Raw genomic sequence first — 27,608 nt, 5'->3', positions numbered from 1 at the left:
CTTCTCACAATGACCTTTCTTTGCCCTGTGATGTAATTAAGATTGTATTGGCTTCCCAGAAAGAAATCTACCATGAATAGTTTTCTGTAGCAAATGGAAACATTTTGCACTCTGGGCAGCTGCACAAAACCTTGGCCCCCACTAGAGCTTCTATTTTGGGCATTTCTTGCTTCCTAGCAAGCATATTAGACTCTGGTTCCATTTTACCAATGTTAAGGTAGAATTAATGGCTATCTCTAAATTTTACTCTGGTTCTGGTGACTACTTTTTTTCTCATAGGCTGTGAAGAACCCTTCTGAAAGAAGTTTTGCTTCTTCAATCTCCAGTTGACATATTTTCGAGCTTCAGGCCACAGGACTGCAACTTGGTACTGGAGGCTTTAACAGATTACCCTTTTGAACCATCATCTTTCATTCCCTTGAAATTTCATTCTTGGAAAACATTGCTCATGGTAGCAAAAACTTCAGCCAGTAGACTATCAGAGGTGCGTGCTTTGTCTTCTGTCTTTCCTTACTTGATTTATTACAAAAATAGGGTGCCCTTGTATACCAGCTCTTCTTTTATCCCCAAGGTGGTTTCATTTTCAGATTTGAACCAAGTATCCATTTGCCAGTATTTTTTCCAAACCATTTGTATAAGGGTGAATGCATTTTACATACCTTGGATGTTCATAGACAGCTAATATTTTGCCTGCACAGAACCAAACCCTTTAGGGAAGATTTTCAGCTCTGTGTCCTTTGCAACTAACAAGCTTGGTTATATGGTATCTTAAGTAACCTTATCCAAATGGCTTTCTGATTGCATATCGTATGTTTACTCTGTTCACAGCCGTCATTTACTATGCAAACTCAAAGCTCATTCTATGAGGTTTGGTCTTTGTTGCACACTTTTGCCAACCATTATAAACTGGTTGTGATTTAGATGCCTAGGCCTTCCTTTAGAGACACTGTATTCAAGGATTTGCTATCATAATTCTGCCCAGGGTATGGTAGCTTGGGATTGTGACCTATCAGTCAGATCAGATGGACAGGGTGAATCAAAAACATTAGTTGTGTACTAACCATAACTCTGGATCCTTTCATCCATGCCCATCGGATATGAGAACCCTCCCAAATTGCCATTCTGTAGATATTGAACGACACTTGAAATCCTTTCCACTAGTTTTTATTTAATAAAAAACACTTTTATTTAATGGCAGCAAACTTGATCTGAGGTAGCACCATACATGAGGGCAATATGGGAAGGCAAAAAATTAAAGGATCTTGAGACTGGTTTTCCTGGCTCAGATCTGACAAGAGGCTCATGAACTTATCAATTGTATCGGACGGACGTAGGTGAAAAGCTGCAGTGTTATGGTAAGTACCTAATTACTGTTTTTCCTGCCTGTTGTTAGGGTACTAAGTAGTTTTTTTCCCTTCAACTGTAAAGGGGGGGGGGGTCCCCTTTTGCTTTGTTAGTATTCTGATTTCATCTGTGACTTTGGAGAAAGGGGCTTCCCACCTTATTTCTTTCCCATATTTTCAGGAAGCTGGAGCTCATTGATGAGCTCATTGGAAGGAAATCGGCATTCAGAGTAAAGAAAATCTCAGTACTGTCTTGCAGATCTATATCAGTTCGTCCCAATGCAGTTGCAGCGAACATTGGATCGTCGGCCCTCACTCAGCGAAAATCGTTTTAGCGATTTGCTGAATTTACTGAGGGCAAGTAAATACTTGTCCTACAGCACAACGGACCGACAGCTATGCAAATCTAACCCACCTGCGCTGCGGCCCAACTATATATACAACTCCGAGATTGTACTACAGTGGAGAAAAGGGCAAGGTTGTGCTGTAGGGCAAGTATTTACTTGCCCTCGGTAAATTCAGTGAATCACTGAAACGATTTCCACGGAATGAGGGTCAACGATCAGGTGTTCGCCGCAATTGCATTGCGACGAACCGATATAGACCCCTTTCTTGCCACCTTGAGAGAAAGCATCTCTGAGGTTCCATAAGAGGAACAATTCCCTTGAAGCTTCTTTTCTGACAGATAAATTCTCCCAGGGAAACACTTCAACACTGAAATTGTTTTTTTTTTTTTTTTTTTTTTTTTGTAAGAAATTTTTTATTATATTTTATTTTGTGACTAAGAGTGATGTTTCCCCTTTAAAAACTAATATTTTTCACTGTATTGGAAGTTTCCTGTCAGGGAGTGCTATTTTGATTTAACGGCTGATTTAGTGGCTATTTGTATGGCAAAACCTTGCTGCTTTTTAAGGTTTTAATGTGTTTGGGATAATTTAAGGATCAGCAATGTGTAAACAGGTAGAACATGTTTGTAATGTTTTTAGTGTTTATATATACTTTGTGACAACTCCCCTGTTATTTTTTTATTGTTAGGGCACATTCTGTAGTAATGATTTAATTTTGACAGGATTGCTTGTGTTTTACTGATGCTTTTACACAAAAGGGGGAGTGTGTGTGTGTGTGTGTGTGTGTGTGTGTGTGTGTGTGTGTGTGTGTGTGTGTGTGTGTGTGCGTGTGTGTGTGTGTGTGTGTGTGTGTGTGTGTGTGTGCGTGTGTGTGTGTATTACTTATGGGCACTTTTGACAACTTACCTTCTGACTGACTTGTGTAGCACTGCTTACCAACATTCAGACCTCTTCCTCTAGCATAGATACTTAACTCCAGTCCTGATGGCTCTTCTCCTGCTGTACCTAAAAAGAAGAAGCAACATAAACAGCCCTTGCCACCACCTAGGGCTTAGACAATGCCTCAGCTGTTGGTGAGTGAACCTGTAGTGGTCAATCTGTGTTCCTCAGACCATTCACTTGCTTCTGTGAGCTCCTCCGGTGAAGTACTTTTGGCCACCATGGCCTGGGGGTCAGGCATGTCCTCTTCGGCTGTTCCAGTGTTCAATGTGTGGATGGGAGAGCCATCTTCTTTGGATCCTAGGAGACAGCAGTAGGGGTGCTTCTCGGGGTAATAGAGGAAAAGAGACCTCTTAACAAGGCTGAACTGTCATCTCCAGGTCTGTGGTCTTCCGGGATGTTACCCCCAAAGAAAAAGCAGAGGTTTAGACTTTGTTCATTGAAAGACAAATTGTATGTTTGAAAAGATAGTTTTCTTATTTTAGGCAAGTAATTATAAGCCCTTGGGAATTTATTAGGCTAACAACCACGAGGGCCTTTGTAAGCGTAACCATGCATCTCAAAATCACTGATAAGTTCTGGTACCCTTGATAAGTGTAAGCAGGGGCTTGGGAAACATTTACAAGCAGATGCCTGGGAGATTAGCCATTTACAGGATTCCTCTGCCAGTTAGTGATATAGGTGCCAAACGAGGGATGAATTTCCTCTTCCCCATCCGGTTGTCCAAGTTACACTTGAATTGGATTAGGAAAGAACTCTGTTTCACACAGATGGAGATACTGTTCCAGGGAAGGGGTAGTCTCTGGGATAAATGCCTGTCTCTCCAGCAAGTCCTATTTATGTCACAGGCAAGGTTAAAGTCTTTAGAATGGGTAATTCTGGTGTTGTTTGTTTTATGGATATTCAGGAGGTCCATCAGCGTGGGGTTTGACAGTGCCTTGTATGCCAGGCATAATTCTTCCGTTGGAGACTTTAGGCGACAGAATACAGGGATAGGGCCTTGAGGTGATCTGCAAAGGACATGTACTTATGCCCTGTATTCTTTTGGAGAGGAACACTGTGGATGTTCCAATTATTGTATATGCCTGGTTAGGTGCATACCAAAAGGGGCATTGTACTTAGTGATAGATCTAATGAATGCCAAATACAGTGGAACAATGACTTCCTTGGAACTAGATCCCATACCTTTTTTTTATAAGTTGCACAACATAGACTAGGTTCATAAGTTGGTACTAGGTTATTGGCCCTAGGGCCTATACAAGCCTAGCCATAACAATTCCCTGGATATTTCTTCCCACAATATTTACTTCTCTGGACCCCTGTCTAGCAGGGCGACTGACATGATCCCCGGGGTGAATTTCCTATCCAATCATCAAGGTTCCTTTTGAAGAGGGCCAAGGAGGTGCTCTGCTTGACATGAATGGGCAGTCTATTCCAGTGTATGGGGAGTCTCTGGGTCAGGAACCTATCCCTCCAGCATGTTTTATTCATTGTGATGACAAGGTTTAGATCCCTGGAGCATGTGGCTTTGAGGGATTAGGATTTCTTTAAGTGGAGCATGTACAACAGCTCAGGGTTTGACATGGCTTTGTATGTTAAGCAGAGATCGCCTCTGAGTAGACAATATGCCACAGAGTATAGCTGGAGTTTTTTTAGACTATCAGCATATGGCATCTGCTTTAGGCCTGTGATTCTTTTAGTGAGTTATTCCTGTGGCCTTTCCAGCTGTTGCAGATGTCTTGTGAGGTACATACCAAACGGGGCATTATACTATGTAATGGGTCTAATGAGGGATGAGTACAGTGGGACAATGACCTCCTTTTTTCTGGATGAAAAGCCCTTAGTGGTGAGGTGTGCCACATAGAAGGATTTCCTGACTGTTGTGGCGAGGAGGTTATCGAAAGTGAGACCACTGTCCACTTGTGTCCCTAAGTCTCTCATCACACTTTCAATGTTTAGTGTACTGCCACCTATATGGTAATTCATGGGTACATGTTTTTTTCCAAAGGGGATAACTATACATTTCTTGGCATTAAGCTTGAGCCCATGGCTCTGGCACCAGGCATCTGTTTCTCTAAGGCCCTTTTGTAGAATATCCACATAATTTGGGGATTCAATAATGGCTCCCAGTTTGCAGTCATCTGCAAACTTTGTTAGCCAGAGTCCCTTAGTGTTGACCTGTACTTCAGAGAAGTAGATGCCAAACATGAGTGGTCCCAGGACTGAACCTTGAGGTACTCCACTTGTCACTTATCTGAAGCTGGATTTGGAGTTGGCTACTTTTACAGTCTGGCTTCTATCAGTAAGCCAGTTGGTAACCCATCGAGTAACGTAGGGATTTATGCCCAGCTTAGTAAGTTTATCTATGATTCCAGAGTGGGGGATGGTGTTGAAGGTCATGGTGAGGTCCCGATAGGCTCTGTGGACCGCTTTACCCTTGTCCACAGCTCTGGAGACTGATTCAAAGAAGTCAATCAGGTTCAGGAGACAAGATCGGCCCTTCACAAACCCAAACTGGGTGGGGTCCAGTGTTTGAAGGTTGCCAATGTCTTTGTTTATAAGTTCCATGATAATGCATTCCATGCCCTTGCAGATCAAGCTTGTCAGACTGATGGGACGGTAGTTCCCGGGATCCAAGGTGGATCCCCCTTGTGGAGTGGGGTAACTGTAGCTGTGCGCCACTCAGTGGGCACAAAGCCTGAGGTGAGGCTATGATTAAACATGACACTTAGGTGAGGTGCCAGTTCATTTTCTAGTTCATGTAGTACACAACCTGGGATGTCATCTGGTCCCATGGATGCTGCATTCTTAGCTTTGGAGAGTGCTGTTTCCACCTGTGTGGCCGTGATTACCGAAATTTGGCAATCTTTTGGCATTGAGATGGGCCCTTTAGGGGGTGAGAGGGGGGTGAAGTTGGCACTAAATCGATCTGCCAGGATATTGGCAATATCCTTGGGATCAGTATATTTAATGCCATTCTGTTGTAGCTCAGAGCAGATCTGAGCATTGCCATTTAGATTCTTGACATAACTATAGAATGCCTTGTGGTTGTCTTTGGAATCATTGGCAATTTTATTTTCATAATTAGCTTTTTTTGAGGATTTTATGAGGGATCTCAGCTTCTTACTGAGGCTGGTGAGGGATTTTTTTGCATCCTGGGATGTTCATCTTTTCTGCAACAGTTTCTTCATTCTGTTGTATAGTTTGTTTATAGCAGGGGACCACCAGATTGGCTTTCTTTTTTTGGTGGAGAGCATCTTGGTTCTATTTGGGATGGCATAATTCATGCACAAGTGGATGTTCTCGTACAGTACCTTAGTGTAGGATTCTGCAGTCGAACTTTCAGATCCCGTCTGCATGGGTGTCATGAAGTTTGTCACTTCTGACTTCAGTAGCATGAAGTTGGCTTTGGAGAAGTTTTTTTAAGGAGGTTTCCTTACTGGGGCATGGGGGTGGGATGTGGATATCAAGGGTGATTTGCTTATGGTCAGAACTGACCAATGAGGGGGTGACCACTAGTGTGGAGCATCTATTTCCCATGTTGGTAATTTTCTCACTAGTAAAGACATGTGATGGTCAAAGGCTAGATTGCTGTCTATGTATGTTCCCAAGTCCCTGACTACTGGGTCAGTTCTTAGGGATGTGCTGTCAGTATGATAGTTACCGGGGTGAATGACTTTCTGAAGGATACTATTATGCATTTCTTGGCATTTGGTTTTAGTGCATGGCTCTGGCATCAGCTGTGCTTGTCTGTGTTAGCCCTTCCTGGAGAACATTTCTGTCAATAGGCTATTCTTTGAAAACTCCTAATTTGCAATCATCTGCACATTTAGTCAGCCAGAGGCAATTGACTTTGGCCTTGAGTTCCGAGAGGTAAATGCCAAAAAGGAGTGATCCCTGGACCAATCCCTGAGGGAGTCCGCTTGTGACTAGCCTCTTTGTAGAGGTAGACTGCCCATTTCTAACTTCCTGGGTATGTGAGCCAGCTGGCTATCCACCTGGTGATGTAAGGATTTGTACTTAACCTCTTAAGTTTGTCAAGAATGCCTGAGTTGGGGATTGTGTCAAATGCCTTGGCCAGGTCAAGTTAGGCAATGTGAACCATTTTGCAATCGTCCATTGATTTGGTGACCTTCTGAAAGAAGTCCACCAAGTTGAGTAGGCATGACCTGCCCTTGATGAAACCAAATTGGGTTGGGTCAAGTGTCTGGATGTTTCCTATGTCATTATTGATCATGTCCATGATAATTCTTTCCATGGCTTTGGATATGAGACTAGTGAGACTTGTGGGTAGTTTCCAGGGTCTATAGATGGTCCACCTTTATGCAGAGGGATGACTGTTGCAGTTCTCCATTCATGAGGTACAGCACCTGTTTGGAGGATACAGTTAAATAGCAATTTCAGAGGGCCTGATAGATCATGTGTCATACTATTTAGAAGACATTCTGGAATATTGTCTGGGACCATTTATGCATTGTTCTTGGCCTTAGAGCATTAAGGACTTGTTGCCTACTGATAACAGGGGGGAGATATATTTGATGGTACTTCCTGCGAGAAGGTTGATGGGGAGAGAGGTGTAGAATTTGAGCTGAATTTGTCATCCATTAGGTTTGTTATAACTTCCGGTTCAGTATAGGTGGCTTCATTTATAATGAGCTCTTCACACGACTGTGTATTGCGTTTTGAGGTTGTGGACATAGCTAAGGAATGCCTTCTGGTTGTCCTTGGCCTTGGAAGCCAAATTTACCTCAATTTTGGTTTTAGTGGACTTTATTTGTCCTCTGAGTTGTTTGTTTAGTATGATGAGAGTGCTTTTATGCTGCTGGTGCTGCACCTCCTAATTTTGGTGTGATTTTATTCCTTCTGTTATACAGCCTATTGATGCTGTGATTCCACCAGGGTGGCTTGTTTTTGAGTTAGTTCTATATTACTTCATGGTGGTACAACTGTCTCTGTGCAGCTGTTAATGTGCTTGTATAGGGTTTCTGTGAACAGCTCTGCACAGGCAGCAGTGTTCTCGGGGTTTATGGGGTCTGCAACTTTGCCAGATTATCACTTAATAGTAGGACGTTAGCCTTAGATTAGTTCCTGAATATTGCAGGCTTAGCTGGGGTTCCAAGTTTTATTTTTACTTCCAAGGGAGACCATTTTGTGATCTGACTTTACCAGAGAAGACATTCCACTAGGAGGTATGCAACACTCTTCCGTATTAGTGAGGACCAGATCCAGTGTGGTTGCACCCCTTGTTGGTATATTGAAAATCTGGTCCAGGGAGTTTGTGTTTACAAAATCCAAGAATTTCTGTGTCTGTACATTTGGTGTCGTATTTGATGCCCCTGCACTAACACAGTAATCAAGGAGCCTCAATCCTCACCACTGGCAACAGTGAGGGACATACACAATGGGAGGATGACAAATACACACACAGTAAAGTGCAATTGCTCTTAAGAGCACACAGAGATCACAGTCAGTCTGGGGCTGGTTTCTCCCATTCTCTCCAGATCCCAAATAATACTCACCACTGACACAGCTGCAGAGTTGAGTCCTTAGCCACGGTTCCAAACCAAGTCCTCCCAACACTCTCTCTGTCCAACCAGTGCTTCATGTCCCTGCCAAAGTAGCTCACACACACACACGCACACTTTGAGATTTGCTTTATACACAAAAACACACCTGGGAAAGGCTGGCACAGGTTTACTAGCTATGCCCCATTTTGCCCAGACTATAAGGTAGTTATCAGTGCCACCAGAACCCCTTATCAGCTACTTTAAGGCCCTTACCAAACAGTGACCAATCCTATTGTGTAATGTTACTGTTATCCAAATGGTAGTGTTGACCACGACTTGCAAGGCTATTTAGGGGAGTGGCTTGTACAGTGTCACAAAATACATATGCAAGTATTCTAAGAGCTTAAATATGTTTCACAAATATCAGCCACTAAAATAGGTTTAAATGTATTTAATAATAAAAGAACAAGGCAATACTCAGAAAACAAACAGTTCTTCAGAATTCAGAATCACATGAAATATTTTAAAACAACATTGCAGGGCAGTCTCAAATAAATACAGAAAACATCTAAGCTAATCTTTACTATATTCCTAACTATATCTAAAAGAAGTTAATGTACCCTAGTTACTTACTGTTAGCAAGGCAAGTGCAGATGATGTTGATGGATGTTTCCAGGTCAAAGACAAAATGCAAAGTCTCTCTCTGAGACAGTTCTTAAATTAATAATAAACATTACTGCTGAGTTAGCTTGGATGACACCACTCTTTGTCACCTGACTTTAGTTCCAAGGCTAAACAGATACTAACAGAATTTTAACATCTCTGTGTGAGAAGTACATATCTCTCAGAAGTCTGCAGAACTGTGTATCTGCTAGGAAGTTATAAAGCAATCAAACACTTTACATTTTAAACTTAGTCATTACTTTTCTTTTCAGACAATAGAAAAACTTCTAGCTCTAGGCATTGTGTCTGCTTGCTGCATCGAAACTAACTTTTATAGCACATCGTAAAGCACTTAATTTCAACTTATTTTCTTGAAGTTTAGCAAGTTAACTATGTATGTTCTAGCTTCTACTATTAAAAACATACATTTACACAGGTATATAGTATATATACATTTCTGTTCTTTTCCAGCAAGGTACACTGTGGACACATCCTTGAAGCTCAGTACCGTACAAACCCTGTTCAACACACACTTCTGCACCAGTGGTTTAATATACACGTAACATATAATTATCTTATATTTGTAAGACAAGCATATGAGTCATGTTGATATTCACAAATGACATATGATTGTTTACAAAATTCCAGATAGCTGAGCTGGCAGTGTCACATCATATATGATTCCCAGTTAATAGTGGGGTAATTAAAGTCATGCATGAATATGGTATTGGGTTAGTTGTTGAGTGTTTCCAATAAGTTTAAATACATGGTTTAGTTTTTCTGAGTCATATAGGGGGGACATACAGCTTGCAAGGAAGTGGTATTGGATTTTGCCTATGGTGATTTGAAAGTGGAGAAGTTGAAGTGCATTGTCGTGTTTGACCAGACTTGAGGTATATTTATTTTTGATGTAAATTAGACACCTCCACCTTTAGTCGCTGTCTGTGTAGTAGCTGGTCTAAATCTGTGCAAAGCATTATAACCTTATGCTGTCGGTGTGCTCTCTGTGGCATTAACCATGTCTCAGTGACTGCACAGCTGTCAGTGTTCTCTAGGATGAAGCGAGCTTCTAGGAAGTAGAGTTTTTTTGTTTAGACTCCTAGCACTGAGCAGTAACACCTTTAGATTTTCTTGGCTTTGATTTGCTATGTCAGAAGTACTTTCAGTTTGACATTACTTAAAAAGGCACTATGGGGAAAAACAATGTTTTAGGTAATATTCGAAAGTCTAGAGGTGCAGACCATCCCTGACAAAGCATTGTTGTTTATTGACCATCTCCTTCCATGCTGACAAGTATTGCATCTCCTTAGAATGCACCAGGAACTAGGCCAGTTATTAAAGTCAGTTATCTTTTGTTCATATTGCAATTAAAAACAGAATACAAGTAAGACACAGTTTTAAGAAAATAAATCACAGTGTGCAAAATACAAGAAGGCAATAAAGCAACACAAATTACAAGAAAGCAAAAACAAACTAACCTTTCCCTCACATCAAGTTGTGGCAAAGTCTGGGTGAGCTTTTCTAGTAAAGCCTTAGAATGTTTTATTTTGCCCCTTAAATAGAAGGTTTAGTAACTAGCGCCACCCTTTGTTTGCAAGTAATTAACCTTAACTGACCTGTTCTAATTTCTGTGACTCACAAGAGACATAGCTATGGTTTCTGTCCTAGTTTAAATATGCAGTTAAAAACAGAATACAAGTAAAACACAGTGTAAAGAAAATCACAATACATTTACATCAAAATGATTAGTTGCTTAGCCATGCTTCTTTTGTAAGTGTGCTTTGTCACTAGACAAGAGTAGTGTTAAGTTTACTACCTGAACTTTTTTTGAGATATGCAAACCTACATTTATATAAATGTAATCAAACCATATTAGCACGTTCGTATTTACAAACATAATATATTCTATACAATATAATCAGTCCAACATTACATACATTTTCAGTTCCTGCTTAGTTCTCCTTATTTCTTGAATTTTTTTTCCCTCCTTCTTCATAATCCCTTTCTACTTTGAATTGTAATTTTCTGCTTGTGTTATGCATAAGAGCCTTAACTTGTAGATCTAAAATTTCCCTTCATATCAGGTAATCCTAAACCTCCTTGTTTTTTTGGAAGGATCAACTTATCCCACTTGATTCTTGCCCTCTTCCCCTCCCAGATAAAATCCTTCAACTCTTTATTAATTGCTATCCACAACTTCTGTTGTTGATAAAAATATACCTGACCTCTGTATGAAACATAAGGACTAAAAACATTTTAATGCTTGTATCTTGCTAACCACATTCATAGGCAAGAGCTTCCAGTTCTCAGTATTTATATTATATTTTGCTTAGCCTCTTTCCACATATCCTTAACTGCCATAATAGTGTCCTTTTTAACCCATACTCCTAAATACTTCATTTTATCTTGTTCCCATAAATATGGGTATTGTTGAACCAAATCATGTGTGGGTACGTAGTTTACAGCTAATAGCCTATGTTTTATCTTCATTCATTTTATATCATCCCAAAAAACTGTCTCAGAATGTTCCACAACACTGAGATATCTTTTTATTGTTTTATCAGGTACAAAATTATATCATCTGAAAGTAAAGCTAACTTTTCCTGAATACCATACCAATTATATCTTTGAATTTCTGGGTCCCTTATTTTCTTTACCAGTCGTTTTAAGTATGACACAAATAAAGGGGAAAGAGGACACCCCTGCTTGGTTCCTTTCTTCAGACACAGCATATTAGAAAGGGAACCCTATTACCTCAACTTTTCAACAGCTGTTGGAAAAAAAAGAGCGAGGAAGTAGTTGAAAAGTACCAAAAAGGGAGAGCATCTGATAAATACATAAAAGTAAGTCTTGCACAAGCTTTATGCAAGAAGAGATGAAAAACCCACTCATGAGTCCATAAACAGGAGTGTGCAGCATCGATCCAAACTTCACATAAAAGGAAATAGTTAACATCAAAATCTGAACCTTCATTGAAGCCACATGGAATAATTCTTCAAGTACATGTGCTTCCCTAATAGCAAAAAGAATCTGTTTATGTTGTAGTGGAGAGACAGATAGATACAAACAAAGTGACATTGATACCACCATTGTTAGGCTCCACTTCTTCTTCTTAGCAAAGTTTTTCCCATTTTTTGACCTCATAAAGATTGATAGCAAACAATTGGAAGAATTGCATAAACCCTCTTTTGTTCAAAATTAAGTGGTACCTTCGCTGTTACCATTGTTGAGAAAAGGGGATGCCTTCTGAATGATTGGTGGCGGTAATTGTAAATGTTGGAACTGCAATATAAATGCAAGTAGAGGATATACTAACTCAGAGGTGGTGGTATGCTTCAGTACAGTGTGAGTTTATACAAGTAGTAGGGGTGTTGAAGGGCATATGTCCTCCACATCAGAGATTGAGGCTGTTCTGCAGAAATGTTTGGGAATATAATACATTTTAGAATTTGCTGTTCTTCTGGATGGATTTGCAGTTCATTTTTTTTTCAGTTTGTTGGGGTTTATGTTGGAACTTGCACTTCTGATAGCAAATGGCAGTTGAAGGTAAGAAAAACAAAGGAGCCTTCTCTTTTAACTTTGGTAAATATGAGGGTGTTTACATGCAGTAAAATGGTTTACCTCTGAACCCTGACTTAATGTATGATGGCATATCTTTCTAGTCATCTTGCATCCCATTGCCTTGCACTGATGTCAGACATGCTGTGGGGAATGCACCCGAGTTGTAGGCTCTGCACTTCTTTAGGATTTAGATGTTTTCTTTGGGAGCAAACTTGTCAATATACCATTTCACAGAGTTTCTGCCTTGTAAAGTGGTACATTTTCCTAAGATTTGTGGGGTTGGTGGTGGGAGAGTGCTCCTACACCAGTTCTGGTATTTAAGTGCAAGGTTAACAAGATACTCTCAAAGACAAAAATTAGAGACCTGTACTACTCCATTCAGATCTTAACAGCTTTGCAGTAAGAGTGACATTACAGACTGTACTATTCTTCATAGAACAGATGTTACTTTTGGAACACTAAACTTGGAGGATGATGCATAGTTTCACATCCCAGGAGTACCTTCCTATAAAGCATGTTTAAGATTTGATGAAGTATCAGATTTCAATTTCCACTTTGTGCTGTCCCTTTTGGTCTACTCATAGCCCGAGAATATTTACAGAGTTTTCATCTCCTGTATTTTGCACCTGTGAGGAAGCAATAGGTAACATGTTCAATATCTCATTATGGCCTGCATGCAGAAGCTTTTATAGCTTCATTTGAGTATCATCATGCTGGAATCTTTTTAGTCACTTGGTGGAACAAAAACTTCTAATACAAGTTTTACTCTTGGATGTATCTCTGAACTCAGAGCCAGGGCAGGATTCAACAAAATACTATCTTCCTACAGAAAAATATTCCATTGCTAGCAATTACAAACCGGTAATACTTCATGACTCTCAGATACCACATCCTGCATTATTTTAATGCAGCTTTTTTACCGTTTTATTACAGTAAAATCATAATCACACAAAAAACAACAAAAGTGGATCACATACCTATGGAAAATCTGCAAGATGAAGACCTCATACAGAATTTTACTAAATAGGAAAATTATGTAAGACCAAAAATAGCAGATTTAAAATTGTTAGACTGACTTTCTTTCATTCTGTGCAAAGCATTTTTATTTATTTATTTATTTGTTTTGCTAATCGTTAGTACTTTCAGAAATGTTCTGGCTACTTTAAGAAAATTCTGTCAGACATGATCTTGAAATGTTAACTATGTTGTAGGTATGTGATAGTAATGGCAAAGATGGTTGTAGTGATGGAACCTTCCTCAGGTCTCACAGTACTAAATAAATATCCAGGAATAAAATGTGACTAGTCCAAAAATTTAATTGTAATGAAGAATCCATCCTTCTTAATGATTCCATGCTGATGGCAAATACTTTCCCTTGTAGACTGCATTGAGAGTTGGCGAAACCTACTAATCACATAAATCTCTCTGGATTCTCACAATTAATAACCACTCCTACTAGAATCCACAAACCTAGCAGTAAGGAAACTACTCTTGACCGGATCCTTATTAGCAGCCACCCTGAAACCTATACTCCAGGAACCCTTCCCGATGATATCAGCGACCATATGCTTACCTACATTATTAGACAAAAAGTCCATATCCCAAATAACCTTAATCTCAAAACCTCCCGCTCAAAAAAAATTCTTTAATCCAGACAGCTTTCTAAACGAACTGCAAGCTTGTGACTGGTCACCACTGACCCATCTTGAACTTGATGAGGCTGTGACCTACTTTAACAATACCTTTCTTCAAATCCTAGATTACCATGCACCTTATCGCTCTATTAGAATAAGAACCAAATCTGCCCCATGGCTCACAAAACAAACTAGGCAAAAGATGCTTCTCAGAAATAAAATCTGGGCTAAATGGAGAGCTACCAAATGTCCATCAGATCACCTCCACTTTAAACAGTTAAGAAATGCCACCAAGAACGATATTCTTAGAGACAAAAAAGACTTCTACCTTCATCTCCAACAAACTAGCCAGCAAACTCCATAAAAATTTTGGTCAGGGATAAACAAACTTCTTCAGCCAGTTCACTCTGTTAGTCCGGCCCTAGCATGTTTCAATCATAATAACTCCAACCAGATCCCCGAAGCCTTTAATAACTACTTTACAGAAGCCATTCAAACACTAGCCAACTCTTTACCACCTTTTACTGCTTCCCCACTAAACACCTCCATGACTTCATCTCCTACCTTTCAAATACAACCTGTACCTACATCTCTCATCTTTAAGCTACTTCAAAAACTGAAACCTTGCACCCCTTCTGCTGACTGTCTCCCATCTGAATACCTACAAATTGCCGCAAAATCCATAGGCTATCCCATCTCTCTCCTTATTAACAGAACTATCTCAGAAGGCAAAATCCCTACCATATGGAAAGTATCCCACATCATCCCTCTATATAAAGGTAGATCTTCTGTTGAGCTTTCTAACTTTTGACCTATTGCCTTACTCTCCCCGTTAGCTAAGGTAATGGAAAAATGTATTCACAAACAATTACTTAACCACCTACTACAATATAACCTACTAGCAAACTGCCAACATGGCTTCAGACAATTCCATAGCACAACGACTGCCCTACTATCTTTCACCGACTCTATAAATAAAAATCGTAACAATAACTCTTTTTCCTCCGCACTTTTTATTGACCTGTCAAAAGCCTTTTATATGGTTAACCATAACCTACTTCTAGACAAACTAAAGACCCATTCTCTCGATCCACAAGCATTAAAATGGTTTAGGTCGTATCTGAAAATAGACAGCAAGCAGTACTTTGGGATAACAATCTGTCTACATTACTTCCAGTAAATATTGGGGTACCCCAAGGCTCTATCTTAGGTCCCCTTCTTTTTTCCTTATTTATTAACAATATACACATGAACATACCTCAAGCCACCTGCATTCAGTATGCAGATGACTCCACCTTAATCTGTACAGCTAAGAATATAGCCTCTCTCCATTCCCTCACCCAAACTGTTTTTCATAATGTTGAAAACTGGTTCATGCAACACTACCTCCTCCTAAACCCCAAAAAAAAACAAAACTACTGTATTTTCTTCAACTCTTAAATCACCTAATGCATTCTTCTCTATAACCTCTAACAATGCTACCAACATAACCCCAGATACTACAACCCGCCTACTAGGTGTAACAATTGATAATCGTCTCAACTATGATGACCACATCAACTCCACCATAAAATCAGTTAACAGAAAACTTGGTACCCTCTATAGAATTAAACCCTTCCTTACCCCTTCTGCCAGGAAAACTATTGCCCAGACCAACCTCATTTCTACCCTTTTCTATGCCTCTGCTATATATACTAACATATCTAAAAACAACCTCTCCAAACTTTTCACCTGTTATAATAGCATAGCTAGATTCATCACATGCTCCCCCTTTAAAACTCACCACTGCCTCAACCTCAAACAACTTGAATGGCTAGAACTGCAGAACCATATACTCTGTCAACAATTACTTATCACTCTAAAGATCCTATACCACCCCAACAACACCCCTATCCTCACTAATATGATTATACCATACAAAAGTCTGACTACACTACGCTCTGCTAATAAGCTCCTAGTTTCCTCAATTAAATCTAACAACAAAGCTGGTGACTCACTTTTCTCAAACACAGCAGGTAAAAACTGGAATCAGCTTCCTTCTGAATTATCAACCCTTGCTTCCACTTCTCTATTTAAAAAATATCTTAAAGAACATCTTAAAACTCATTGGCTTTGTCCATGTGTTAACCCAGACTGATATCTTTTTCCCCTTCCTGCTCTTACCCCTTTCCCTGCTCCTCTCACCTATGCCTCCAAATCTAGTTACTACTCTTTTCTTCATAGTAAGAGAATAAAATATAAGGGCTTTTCTCTCTTAATTGGTCTTGCTCATACCTACTATTGTGTTTTAGTATATTTTTTTAGTATAATTTTTAGTATAACTTTTATAGTTTACAATTTTATTATTATAATTTTTCTTTTGACCAATGCTGCCTCTGCATTGTGATTTTACATGTCTTTTTATATATTGTTAACTTTGTCACTGTTCATGCTTGGAGCTTTTCTCCCCGGGCCTCTACTGAAAATGGACATATATCCAGTTAGACTGGCCCGGTCAACAAATGTAAAATAAATAAATAAAATAAAAGTTTTGGGGTGCTGTGGTGGTTTTTTAGCATCAAGAATGTATATTAACCTAACAGTTAACAGTCATCTCACACCAAAATTCAGCCTAAATTTATAGTAACTGGGCATTGTCATTTGCTTTGGAATATATTGTCGAATATAAGATGTGTACCACTTCCTGAGTAAAACTTTGGTTAAGGTGTTTTAAATCTGGTAGTCAGCTGTTTCCATGCACTATATCTTAACAGAGAAACTGGCATCCTATTGTCTTCTCTTTTCTTGTTCAAGTGTTTCTGACATTTCAGAATACATCTGGAAATAACATAGTGTGTCCCACCCTATTTTTCCCTTTTCCTTTAAAGTTAAAAAAATTTCATAAATGTAAAACTTTAGTTTTAAACTTTAGGCCTAGACCCCATTGGTTAATCCCTGTGTGTGTGTGTGTGTGTTTGGGAATTAATTGTGTGTTTGTTGGGGTGGTGTGTGACTTTCTTCCTCTAGGATTATGTCAAAGGAAGGCAAGGTTTTGCTTCTGAGAGAGTCCTTTTAGCCAGAGAGTCCTGCAGGAAAGGAGAGGAAAATTGATCCTCCGTATTTACTTAAGCCAGCCAGAAGGTTCTCCCTCTAAACTCTCACTAGTGAACCTTCTCAGCCACCGACATCAAGCCCTACAGTGGCTCCGTGCTCTCCGTGGCCTCCTCCTGCTTCTCATGCTCTGCTTCAATGTAGTGGGTTCGCACTGGGTGGTCGGCTGATTGGTCATTGTGGCCTTGTCGGCTCGGCTGAGCCGGCGGCCTTATCTCAACAAACGGAGCCGAAACCTTCGCCCATCTGGAATTCAGGGGACTTCGTGCTCCGACTTCGGCCCCGAAGAGATGGTCCCCCCCCGTTGGAGAGTATCCACTTCTTCCAGGCACGACTAGAGAGGGGGTCAGCACTGGCTTAAAAGTCGCAGGCACTGGCCCAAATGCTCCATAGCCCATCTCAGCAGACTTCCATCTCTCTCTCCCTCCTCTCGGGTGCCTGTAGACACCTCTTGCCAGCCTCTTGCTCTCAGGCCCAGGGATCCATCCCAGGTAGTTTCCATCCTGCAGGTGAACCCCTCGGAAGAGAGCGTGAGAGAACACACACAGACTCCTGGAGTCTACTACACTGATACCGACTTAGATGGTCGGAGGGTATGCTTGCATTTTGCTTTTTACAGGCCCCCTTTAAATACCCCCCTTTGACCCGGGCTTTGTTTTCGGACCTCCAGGTGAAGGTTACCTTGACCAGGTGCAACACGGTAAACTGCTTTTCTCTCCCCGTTTCCATGATTTTTCCACCCCTTCTAGACCATATCCCAAGGGTCAGAAGGGAGGGAAGTTTAGCAGACTAACAGATCAAAAGAAGGATTGATCAAAAAAAAAATTGTTCGGATTCTATTGCAGAGCAGCAGCAGCAAGGTCATTGATACTAAAGGTTCTAGGGTCTTATGGGCTGCGCATTTCCTTCTTACCACTGGCTCGCTTCCCACATGCCTCTTCTGCAGTGGATGTTATTCACTCAGTGTCTTAGCACACAGACGGCAGAACTCATCTGAACTGGTGGATATCTTCCCCTCTTCTTCATCAGGGCCTCCCTTTTGTTCTCCTCTCCTCCAGTTGCACGGATTACGGATCTGCCTCGATCGGGGGGGGGGGGGCATTCAGAGGATGGTGGGTCACGGACGTGGCAACCCCATAGAATACCATCACACATCAATGTCCTGAGATGAGAGCGGTGACAACGTGGGTCTGTCTACATCAACAACAAGCAGCGGGACCAGGGGTCTCCTATTGTGTGTGAGAAGCTCTCAGACTTTGGCAATGGGCAATCTCCCTCTCATCGGTTTCTGATAGCATCTTTTGCCGGGACACCTTTCTCAAGATTTCCCACCCCCTTTCCCCCTTGAGAGGACTTCTAAACCGCCCCCGGTCTCCCTCCCAACCACGGCTTTTCCTGGGACTTTGACGCTTTCCTTCCCTCCTTCATCTCACAAATTTTGTTGATTCAGCTGATTCTCATTGCCGTTGATTCTCATTGCCCTTACTGGCATCGACAAATTGCATCACTGCTCCTGTGGTGCCTTCTGCATCTCCTGGTGCTGCGATCTCTTGTCGACCCAGTTCGGTCAGCCTCACTTCCCTTCCATTCATTCTTCGCATCATTCATTCTTTCTCAGCCACTGCTTGGTTGCTCCACTTCTTTCTAGCCAGGCTTCTTGATTCAGTCACTGATTCAGTCAGAGACATCTTAGTGTCTTTCTTTTCGGCGCCCACTATGGGCTTGCTATGCTAGCAAGTTTCTGTTTCCGATTATTGCATTGATCCCTGTTTTTCTCCCCTTTACTGTTTATTCTATTTTGTTTTAGATTTTGGATCTTCATTTTCATTCAGGATCTTCTTCATCTATAGTAAAGTTCAACGGGCACTTTCCATTATGATAATAACATTATGTCTAATAACATTATCTCATAGATTAAGCGAGCCTTTTCTTTCTGATAACGATAAAGCATCCTCCTCTCGCAGCTCCATATAATGGAATCAATGGGATATTGCCTCATACCCTTTCCTTCATCGAACCTGGAATTTATTGTTCTTGCCTCTATTGACTTTATTACCTTGAAAACTATATTCTTACTGGCTGTCACTTCAGCAAGAAGGGTTTCGAGATTTTTTCTCTCTCCTGTAGTTTTTTTTATTTGGTAGACAGGTAGTCCTTCCTATCCTACAAACCCCCTTCTCCTTTCAGTTGTAACTCATCCATCAAACCAATCCATAGATTCACCAGATCCACTTTTGAACAAACTATTCTGAGCTGACAGAGCTGAACAAAAGCTTCATTTTGTCCATATTCAGGTACTATTTGCATAGGACTAAATAGACTAAAACAATTCAGGAAGTCGGACCAATTATTTGTCTCCCAGAGAACACAAAGTGACCTTTTCCAAGTGACCTTATCCCTATATCCAGATTTGTGTTCACCACCTTCTCTATCTGTACTCACTACCTTCTAAACCGAGAAACTAAAAAACACTCAACCAGGACCATCTCCCTTTACTTCTGCAGCCTTTCAGGATACACATTGATATATTTGTACAGTAGCAGCAGCTGGGCCACGCCCTTTGTATCTCATTACAAGTTAGACTTGGCCTCCTCCAGAGAGAGGCCAGTTTTTTTTCTTTCACAGTTCTCAGAGTCTTCCATTGAGCCACACGGGATACAGGTGCTAGGGGGCGGTCCATCAGCAAGAATGAAGGCGAGATTGACAACCTGGCCTGAGAGAAGAGTATCAGGTTGGTTCCTTCCTTCCTCCTGAGCTGAGGACTCTTCTTTGAACTCTTATGGTTTTCCTGGTTATGTTAGTTTAGGTTAGTCCTAGCAGGGTAGGCTAGCTACCAAACGAGATCTGAGAGAGTTCTTTCTTGCATCATGGGATATAGGGTTGCCTCAGCTGGGTAAAGGGAGTTGCTAAAGCAAGAGGCTTGCCAGAGTTCAGGATCGGGTTCCAACCCATCCAGCAAGAAAGAAGTGCTTCTAATTATCATACATTCTGGTGGCTCTTTGTGCAAGAGAACACAAGAAGAAACCTCGTTGTGTATTAAAATATCTAGAATTAAGCTTCAGATTGGTCAGAGGCTTCTTTTCCTGAACTAATCTCAGTGAGGTGTTCGTTTAGTGACCAAACCCTCACAGCTTATTACTGGGAGTTACACTGATTAATCAGACTCCTCTTCAGTTTCTATTAACAGATTCATCAGATTATGGCATGGGGGCCCTATTTCACATATCTATCGATGCAGTAGTACTGGTGTCCACAAGAAAGATCCAGTCACATAAGTGTAATGTGACAGCAGATGCAAGAGTGGCAGTTCAGGACAGTTCTCAGACAGGTCCCCTTCATTTCTATACAAACAATGTTATACTGATCTGGTCTGTCAACCAGGAGGGAGCCACAAGGTGTTAACATTGCAGAGAAGTAGTGCTAATGTGGTACTAGGCCCTGCCAAGTGTGGAACCCAGGACCCTGTCAATTAAAGCATAGTGCATTAGCCCGCTAGGCTACTCTGCTCTACAGCTTATTGCTCATAGTCTGTGTGCCAGGTGAACATAGTATATGGGCCGATTCTTTTAGCAGACAAATTTGACTGTTTCATGAAAGTCAACTGAACACCTTAGCTTTCATCCATTATTTGAGGCAAAACAAATGGGGATATATTTGCTACTAAGCCAAATGCACAAATTCCAATGTTTGGTCCCTAATTCATCCATCTGTTTGGAAGCTGGATGTCTTCTCATTATCTTGGATCAACAAGATGTGTACCTTTCCTCCAGTTCAAGTGTATCATCAAGTTCTCCGAACAACAGAAGTAGACAAGCAGAACTGACTGTAATACTCTCAGTTTGGCTAAGACATATACATGGTTTTCTCTGCTTTTGCAGCTCAGTGATGAACTTGGCAACAAGGCAGAGTTCTTCATTCTTACTTGCTAACTTAGCAACAAGTTCTTCATTCTGGTTAGATTTCATGTTGTCTTTCTACTTGGATGATTCTAATTCACAACAATGATGAATTCTTCTCAGGTTTACTGAAGATCTTAAATGAAGCCCAGACACCTTCTAGAAAGTCATACATTCAAAAGTGGAGATGAATTTCAGAATGAGCAAAAACACAGGTTTTAGACCCATTTAATTGCCCAGTTCCATTTCTTCAGACATCTTTTTGAAGCTATAGCCCTCAGTTAAACCACATGCTGTTTTTGTACCTGCCTGTATTCCTGCATTCCATTTGATAATATAGCAATAACCCACGCCTGGGTGTGGGTAACGCTGGATTTACCCACGGTTGGTGTGGTTTGGTCACGAGGGCGAAGCCCGAGTGGCCAAACAAAGCCAACCGTAGGTAAATCCAGCATTACCCACACCCAGAAGTAGGTTATTGCCCACACCCAGAAGTAGGTTATTGCTATTATACAATGACATTATTTAAGAAAAAAAATAATTACTTTTCTTAAATAATGGCATTGTATAATGCCTCCTTGCTGCCCTATGCAGTACATCAGAGCTGTGGGCAAAAGCAACGGAGAAAGCAAGATCTCCATTGCTTTTTAAAAACTCTTTCACTATGTTAAATGCGTTTAACATAGCGAGACAGCTTATCCGTTGCTTTTTTAAAGGTGTCTCGCTATGTTACCCATCTAACATAGTGAGACAGTTTTGAAAAAAGCAACGGAGAAAGTAAGATCTCTGTTGCTTTTTAAAAATTGTTTTGCTATGTTAAATGAGTTTAACATAGCGAGACAGCTTTAAAAAAAGCAACAGAGAAACTCGTTTAACATAGTGAGACAATGTGAAGCAACGGAGATCTTGCGTTCTCCGTTGCTGTAAAAAAAATCCTCTGATTTATAACGTGCATGCTGACCAATCAGCATGCACGTTTTTGAATATTTAATGGGGGGTCGTTGTATAATGGCTAAGTTTCCTGTTAGAAATTATAAGTGTTGTGTTGCTAAGACCTGTGAAAAGTTAAATGTCTGGGACTTGAACTTTGTACTAGAAAGGTTAACATCACCTTTGTTTGAACCGGTAGATTCATATTTCAAGTGCATATCATGGAAAACTGACTTCTTGGTGGCAGTTACTTCAGAGAGAACAATCTTTAAATTGCAAATTTTGATGTCTTAATGTCCATATGCAATTTCACAATGAGAGGGTGTCATTAAACTCTTATTCTTTTATGTCAGAAGTCGTATATGTTGTCTCGTTGAATCAATCAGTTTAACTATTAGAATGCTGGAAAACATTGGTTGGAAATTTCAGATGTTCACAAACACCTGAAATATTTTACCAGGACTCTCTCTTTCCAGAAAAGGTTGTAAACTTTACTTCATCAAGAATGGACAGAAGGGCTTACTTCTTAACAAAACAAGCTTTGCCTACTTGCTTGTCCATTGCATTGCCTTTTATGATAAATAACATTTCAAGGCCCCTTCTCTGGCTCAGTCTGTAGAAGCTAAAGCTACATTTGCAACATATTTTAGGATTGATTTTTCCTGGATCATAATAGAGGTAGCAACTACTGTTGATACTTCAAGCTAGAAGCCTTCCCTTGGAAATGGAAAGACTTTGGCACATGCTGCAGGGGGAATACTTTACTTCTCTCTCTCTCTCTGATATTACCTGTTGTTGCTTGGGATTCTACCCTAATGTTACGATTATTTGCTGATGGTGGCAGACCTCAACAGTACAGTTTTGTCATAGCTTCACCATAAATGTAGATTTTCAAGGAGAGGTCACTGTAGCATTAAAGCTGTTTCCACCATGGTATTTAGTTAAGTTACTTTCTTTGTACAGGCTCCACATAGTGGCAGTGTGGCTCATATTTTGTTCATTGTAGTGTTTACATATACATCTCCTATTTTATTCATTGGTATAGTATAAAGTACAGTTTTATACATTTAGATTGTCAGTCTACAGTGAGCACATTTCCCTGTGGAGGAATGTTGCCATGAAGAACGGAAGCGTTATAGTGGGGGAGCACTGCAGTATTGAATGACCTGTACCTTCCTCAGCATAAGATCAGCATTGGCCTTTGCAACTTACCCAGTTGTCAAATGGTAAATAAATAAATAGAGTAGTTGCAGAAAAAAAATGGCCAAGCTAAAGCTACTTTACTGGTGAGTAAACTTGGTTATTAGGACTTGCTGCTGCAAGTAACTTTTCCTTTAAAGTCAGCTGTTATGGTTCTGTACCTGTCACAACTATAATTTTTTCTGGCTGTGCATTGCATTATGTTTGCTAGTGAAGGCAAATTCACAGAATTCCAAAGCATGCATACAGTTAAATACTTTTCTTGAGAACTGCTGAACTACTTGTAAGTTCCTCTTCGGTTCACTAATATTATGATGCAGTGTTTGATTTTTACTTATTTATCCTTTGTTGACCAGGTTAGTCCCATTGGGCTAGTGACGACTTTCAGTGGAGACCTGAGTTGGTTATTTATACTACTAGGGGAAATTTGGCCAGTGCATTAGGGAGCTTCCCTTTACTGTTTTTGATAGGTGCCATCCCAATTCCATATTACTTCATTGAAAACTAACTTCAGTGAATGGCCAGTCATTGAACATTCACATCAGTGAACATATTTCCCAGGGCAGTGATTTACTTGGCCAGCATACCGACCATCACACACACCACAGTATATCAAACCCACCAAGTTCGAGGGCTGTGCCCCCCCATTCCCCCCCCCCCCCACACTTGCGTATACCACCTCCGAGATTGCACTACAGTGGGGAAAAGGATACATTTCTAATGCTGGCCAAGTAACTCATTGCCCTGGGAAAACTGTTCGCTGAATGGACATTTGCTGATTTGTTTGATAAATGGCCATTCACTGAAGTTAGTTTTTGATGAACTAATATAGACCCATGCCATCCACCTGAGCTACCACCAGCTCTAGAAAATGGGACCTCTGGTTAATGTTTTATGTGAAGGATGACCCTCAGGAATACAGCACCCCTTAATGCTGCACTGCAGTTTCAGCAACCCTGTCACCTAGAGTGAGAATAGAACTCACAGCCTTCTGGTCTCTCAAAACTACCTGTTGCGCCACTGAATTGAGTTGAACTTCTTGGCTTTTTTTACAACACTGATGATGTCACACCATTTGATTCTTCATTTACTTGTGTGTCTTGAATTGTTAATTTCTTTTGCAGCTTAACTTGTATTGAAATTGTTTTATTAAATAAATTAAACCTTTTTCTTTCTTTGTTTTGTTTTCCAGCCGCTTATATGTATTGCAGGGTGGACTTTCTCAGCAAGAGTGGCGGGTTGCTGAACTGTTGAACAGATTACTGCAGTACTTGGAGCCCAAACTCACTCAGGTCTATAAAAATGTGAGAGAGAGGATAGGAAGGTAAGTTTTTAAAACTAATCAAGTATTCAGCCTGTTTCTTACTGAGGAATTGTATATTGTGAGTGTGAGGAGATTTAATTTTGCTTTATCATGTGTGTTTACTGCTAATCTAGATAGCATTTTCCCTGTAAAGGCATAAAAAACATACTTAGAAGGATTCTCCAAGGTATCTGATTAGTGTAGTCATCCAAAAACTAAAATTATTATTGTTATGTTAGCAGTTAGTATCTTATTTATTTAATTTCAGTTTTCCAGTGCTAGAAGTGTGGCTTGTTATAAAATGTTATGCCTGTGTGCTACTACTTAGCATCGCATTCCATCCACAGCTCTTCTTTCCTGCTAACTCTTTTCACACAATTTCTGATGTTAATTACAGCTCACGGTGTATATTTTATTACTTTGGCTAGCAAAACACACTACATTACAGTTGTAGTGCATACATTGTTCCATGTCAAGTTCAAAACTCTGCCCATTGAACTTGGTGCAGACACCATTCAACTGCAAATCCAGCAGGCTGGTATGTGAGTGCGATTTGGCTTCATGGTTCCTTAATTTAAAAAGAATGACCAGTACTAGTGTGTATGTTTGTGCTTTTCAAATGATCTGATGAATTGCAAATTATAGATTAGTTTATTCAGTATTCCAGATTTCTTGTAGGGGTGGTAGGCAGTAAAAACATTTTTTTTGTATTATCCTCCCATCTGTCTAACCCTGCACCCCCATCACATAGATTCATAGGTAAGTACTAGGCTAGTGCTCCATGTGAGCCACTTTAAACCTATCCAGTTATCCTTTTAAAGCTGAGAATCTAGCACCATACTTTGTGAATGTGAGGTAAACACCTTAACCATTATACCAACTTCCCCAACATTTACAGTAATTAATTGACTTTGATGCATTTGATCATTTTGTATCATTTTCCCAGTTTAGGAAACTGGCACTAATTCTTTAGTATTATCTTTCCCAGTTCAAGGAGCTGGCAATTATCTGTTCTATAATGTCAGTATGTCCAGCTCAGAACAAATGTACCAGTTTACATCTGTGACATGCCTAAAATGAAGGGAAGTGTGATGTGAAACCACAGTATGAGCGTTTTCCTTTTTATTCTATCCCACTTCTCCCAGTGATGTGGTCAGTCCCTCTTGCCAGCCAAAACCATACATAGTAAATACCACTGTTGTGGTAAAGCCTCTATTATCTTCCCTTGCAGTCAGGAATTCCCAGAAGTGCCCAGCATTTAATTTCAGATTCAGATACCGGAGAATAATAATATGCTTTTTTTCAGTTTTTTGGGCTAACTTGCAGTAGATCTGCCATATTCCTTAATGCTGCCTTGATCTGAGAGACACCAGAGTCCTCCTCTCATTGTTGTCATTCAATGTGTACAGTTGTGGGTGTGCAGTACACTAGCATTTTGTACTCTGAAGTAAAAAAAAATTCCCTCAGTTGCATTAACATGTATATGTACAGCCAGCACTTTATATCATTCGGGGGCCAGAATAGCAAAGCAGCCTTGCTGTAATAGCTGCTAAGATCAAAACATAGCCTTAAGCTACTTTGTGGCACATCAGAGTGAATATGCTGTTACGTAAACACTGAGGGACCTGCATGCTGCTGCACATCTTATGTTGCAGGTTTCTTGTTTCACATGGCCTTACTATGGCTTTTCCTTTGGGTCTGAATCACATGTTATGCAAGGGAACATCATGACCCTTTCGGCACATTTTCAGAATACTTTAACACTCCCGCAGCTTTCTTAACATGGGCAAAGGCATACTGATATAATCCTTTTTACATGTAGTCGTATGTTATGTGTTTTCTATATTGGAAGTCTGCATTGTGATTGGCTTTATCTTTGTGTTGTATACAACCAGTTAATGGAGGATCTTTGTGGGAGGTTCATCCAGCAGGCCGTGACATAATGAACTCTGACAACCACTAAGCTTCATTAATCCAGCTTTGGATTTCAAATCAGTTGCCTAGAATAATGTTACTCTATTTTGTTGTCTGAAATTGGCTTGTCACTGTTAAGATGCCATTAAAAAGGACATGTCTTAATCTCTAGTTATTTCCTATTGCTTAGAGATGTGATAACAGAGCTCCACTGTTTAGCGGTTTTAGTTTATTTATTTAACTTTAACTGGATAGGTGGGCTGGTCCAAGGACCCTTTGTAGTCATGACCCAGGTGTAAGGCATAGCAATGAAAATGATGTAGTGAAGATTGCAGTATACATATCAATTTCTATGTAGCAGTTTACATTTACATTTTCTGATTAATAAAATAGTGTTGTCAGCATAATGCATGCAGAGGTAAAAGAGACAATTGTGATACAGAAAGTAATACAGAAAAATTGTCATTGTTCTTAACACTTTTAGAAAAAAATATGCACATACATTAATTTCTGCAGTCAGTATAGTTTTCACTGGTGGCAAGTTTACTTTTGTTAAACGGTTTAAGTAGTAAGTAGTATTAGCAGTATATATTTTTATTTATCCATTATCTTTGAAGCAGGCTTATTTTTGGGAATCTGTAAGAAGATTGTGAAGTTGTTAGCTAAGCTCCTTGTATTGGGTGATGTTTCCGATATATGATAGGATATGATTCCAGTTCACAGGTATTGTCTTTTGAGAAGCTGTTCTTACAAGTGGAAAGGCTAAACTTAAGTGGAGAGCATAAGATGAGGTTTCAATTGCAGATGTGTTCAGTAACGAAGGAGCAGTAATGCCAATGTAGGATCTTGAAAGTTAAAGTCGACAGCAGAAGAATGGACCTAGCTGCAACAGGTTAGCATCTCACTCTTTCTAATGTTTGGCTGTGGTGTTAAGTGGTGATCATTACTGGAGAAAGGTCTGTGAATCTACAGATACGATTTCGAATGGTTGCACCCAGTCTGTGTTGTTGAGGAATTGGTTGCGTATTAACTTTGTTTATAATGTTTTCTATGTGCTGCTTGAATATTAATATGTGGTCCAGGATTAGACTAGATATCTGTATCCATTTATAACATTCAGTGGTTATTGTTTGGTTAACAGATTGAGTAGTGGGTTACTTTTTTTTTCCCCAGATACCAAACAGCATGGTAACTGTGATGTCCCTTCTCTGGGCCAGTGATCAAGGAGCCTCAATCCTCACCACTGACACCAATGGGAAATGTTCACTGTGAGAAAAATAG

General features: G+C 40.2%; 1 protein-coding gene across 1 annotated transcript in view; it reads left to right on the top strand.

The window, feature by feature from the left end:
• Window positions 1-27,608, top strand: part of PSME4 (proteasome activator subunit 4) — a 2,990,260-nt gene that overhangs the window by 2,430,640 nt on the left and 532,012 nt on the right. The window contains exon 39 of the mRNA XM_044055122.1: window positions 24,303-24,434. Within this exon, the coding sequence (XP_043911057.1) occupies window positions 24,303-24,434 (132 nt within the window). The remainder of the gene's footprint in view (window positions 1-24,302; window positions 24,435-27,608) is intronic.

This window comes from Protopterus annectens, chromosome 1.part2, assembly GCF_019279795.1.
Source record: "Protopterus annectens isolate FY-2018-M chromosome 1.part2, PAN1.0, whole genome shotgun sequence".
Classification (NCBI taxonomy): domain Eukaryota; kingdom Metazoa; phylum Chordata; order Ceratodontiformes; family Protopteridae; genus Protopterus; species Protopterus annectens.
Note: the sequence above shows the minus strand (reverse complement) of the source record. Positions and strands in the feature narration are given on the sequence as shown.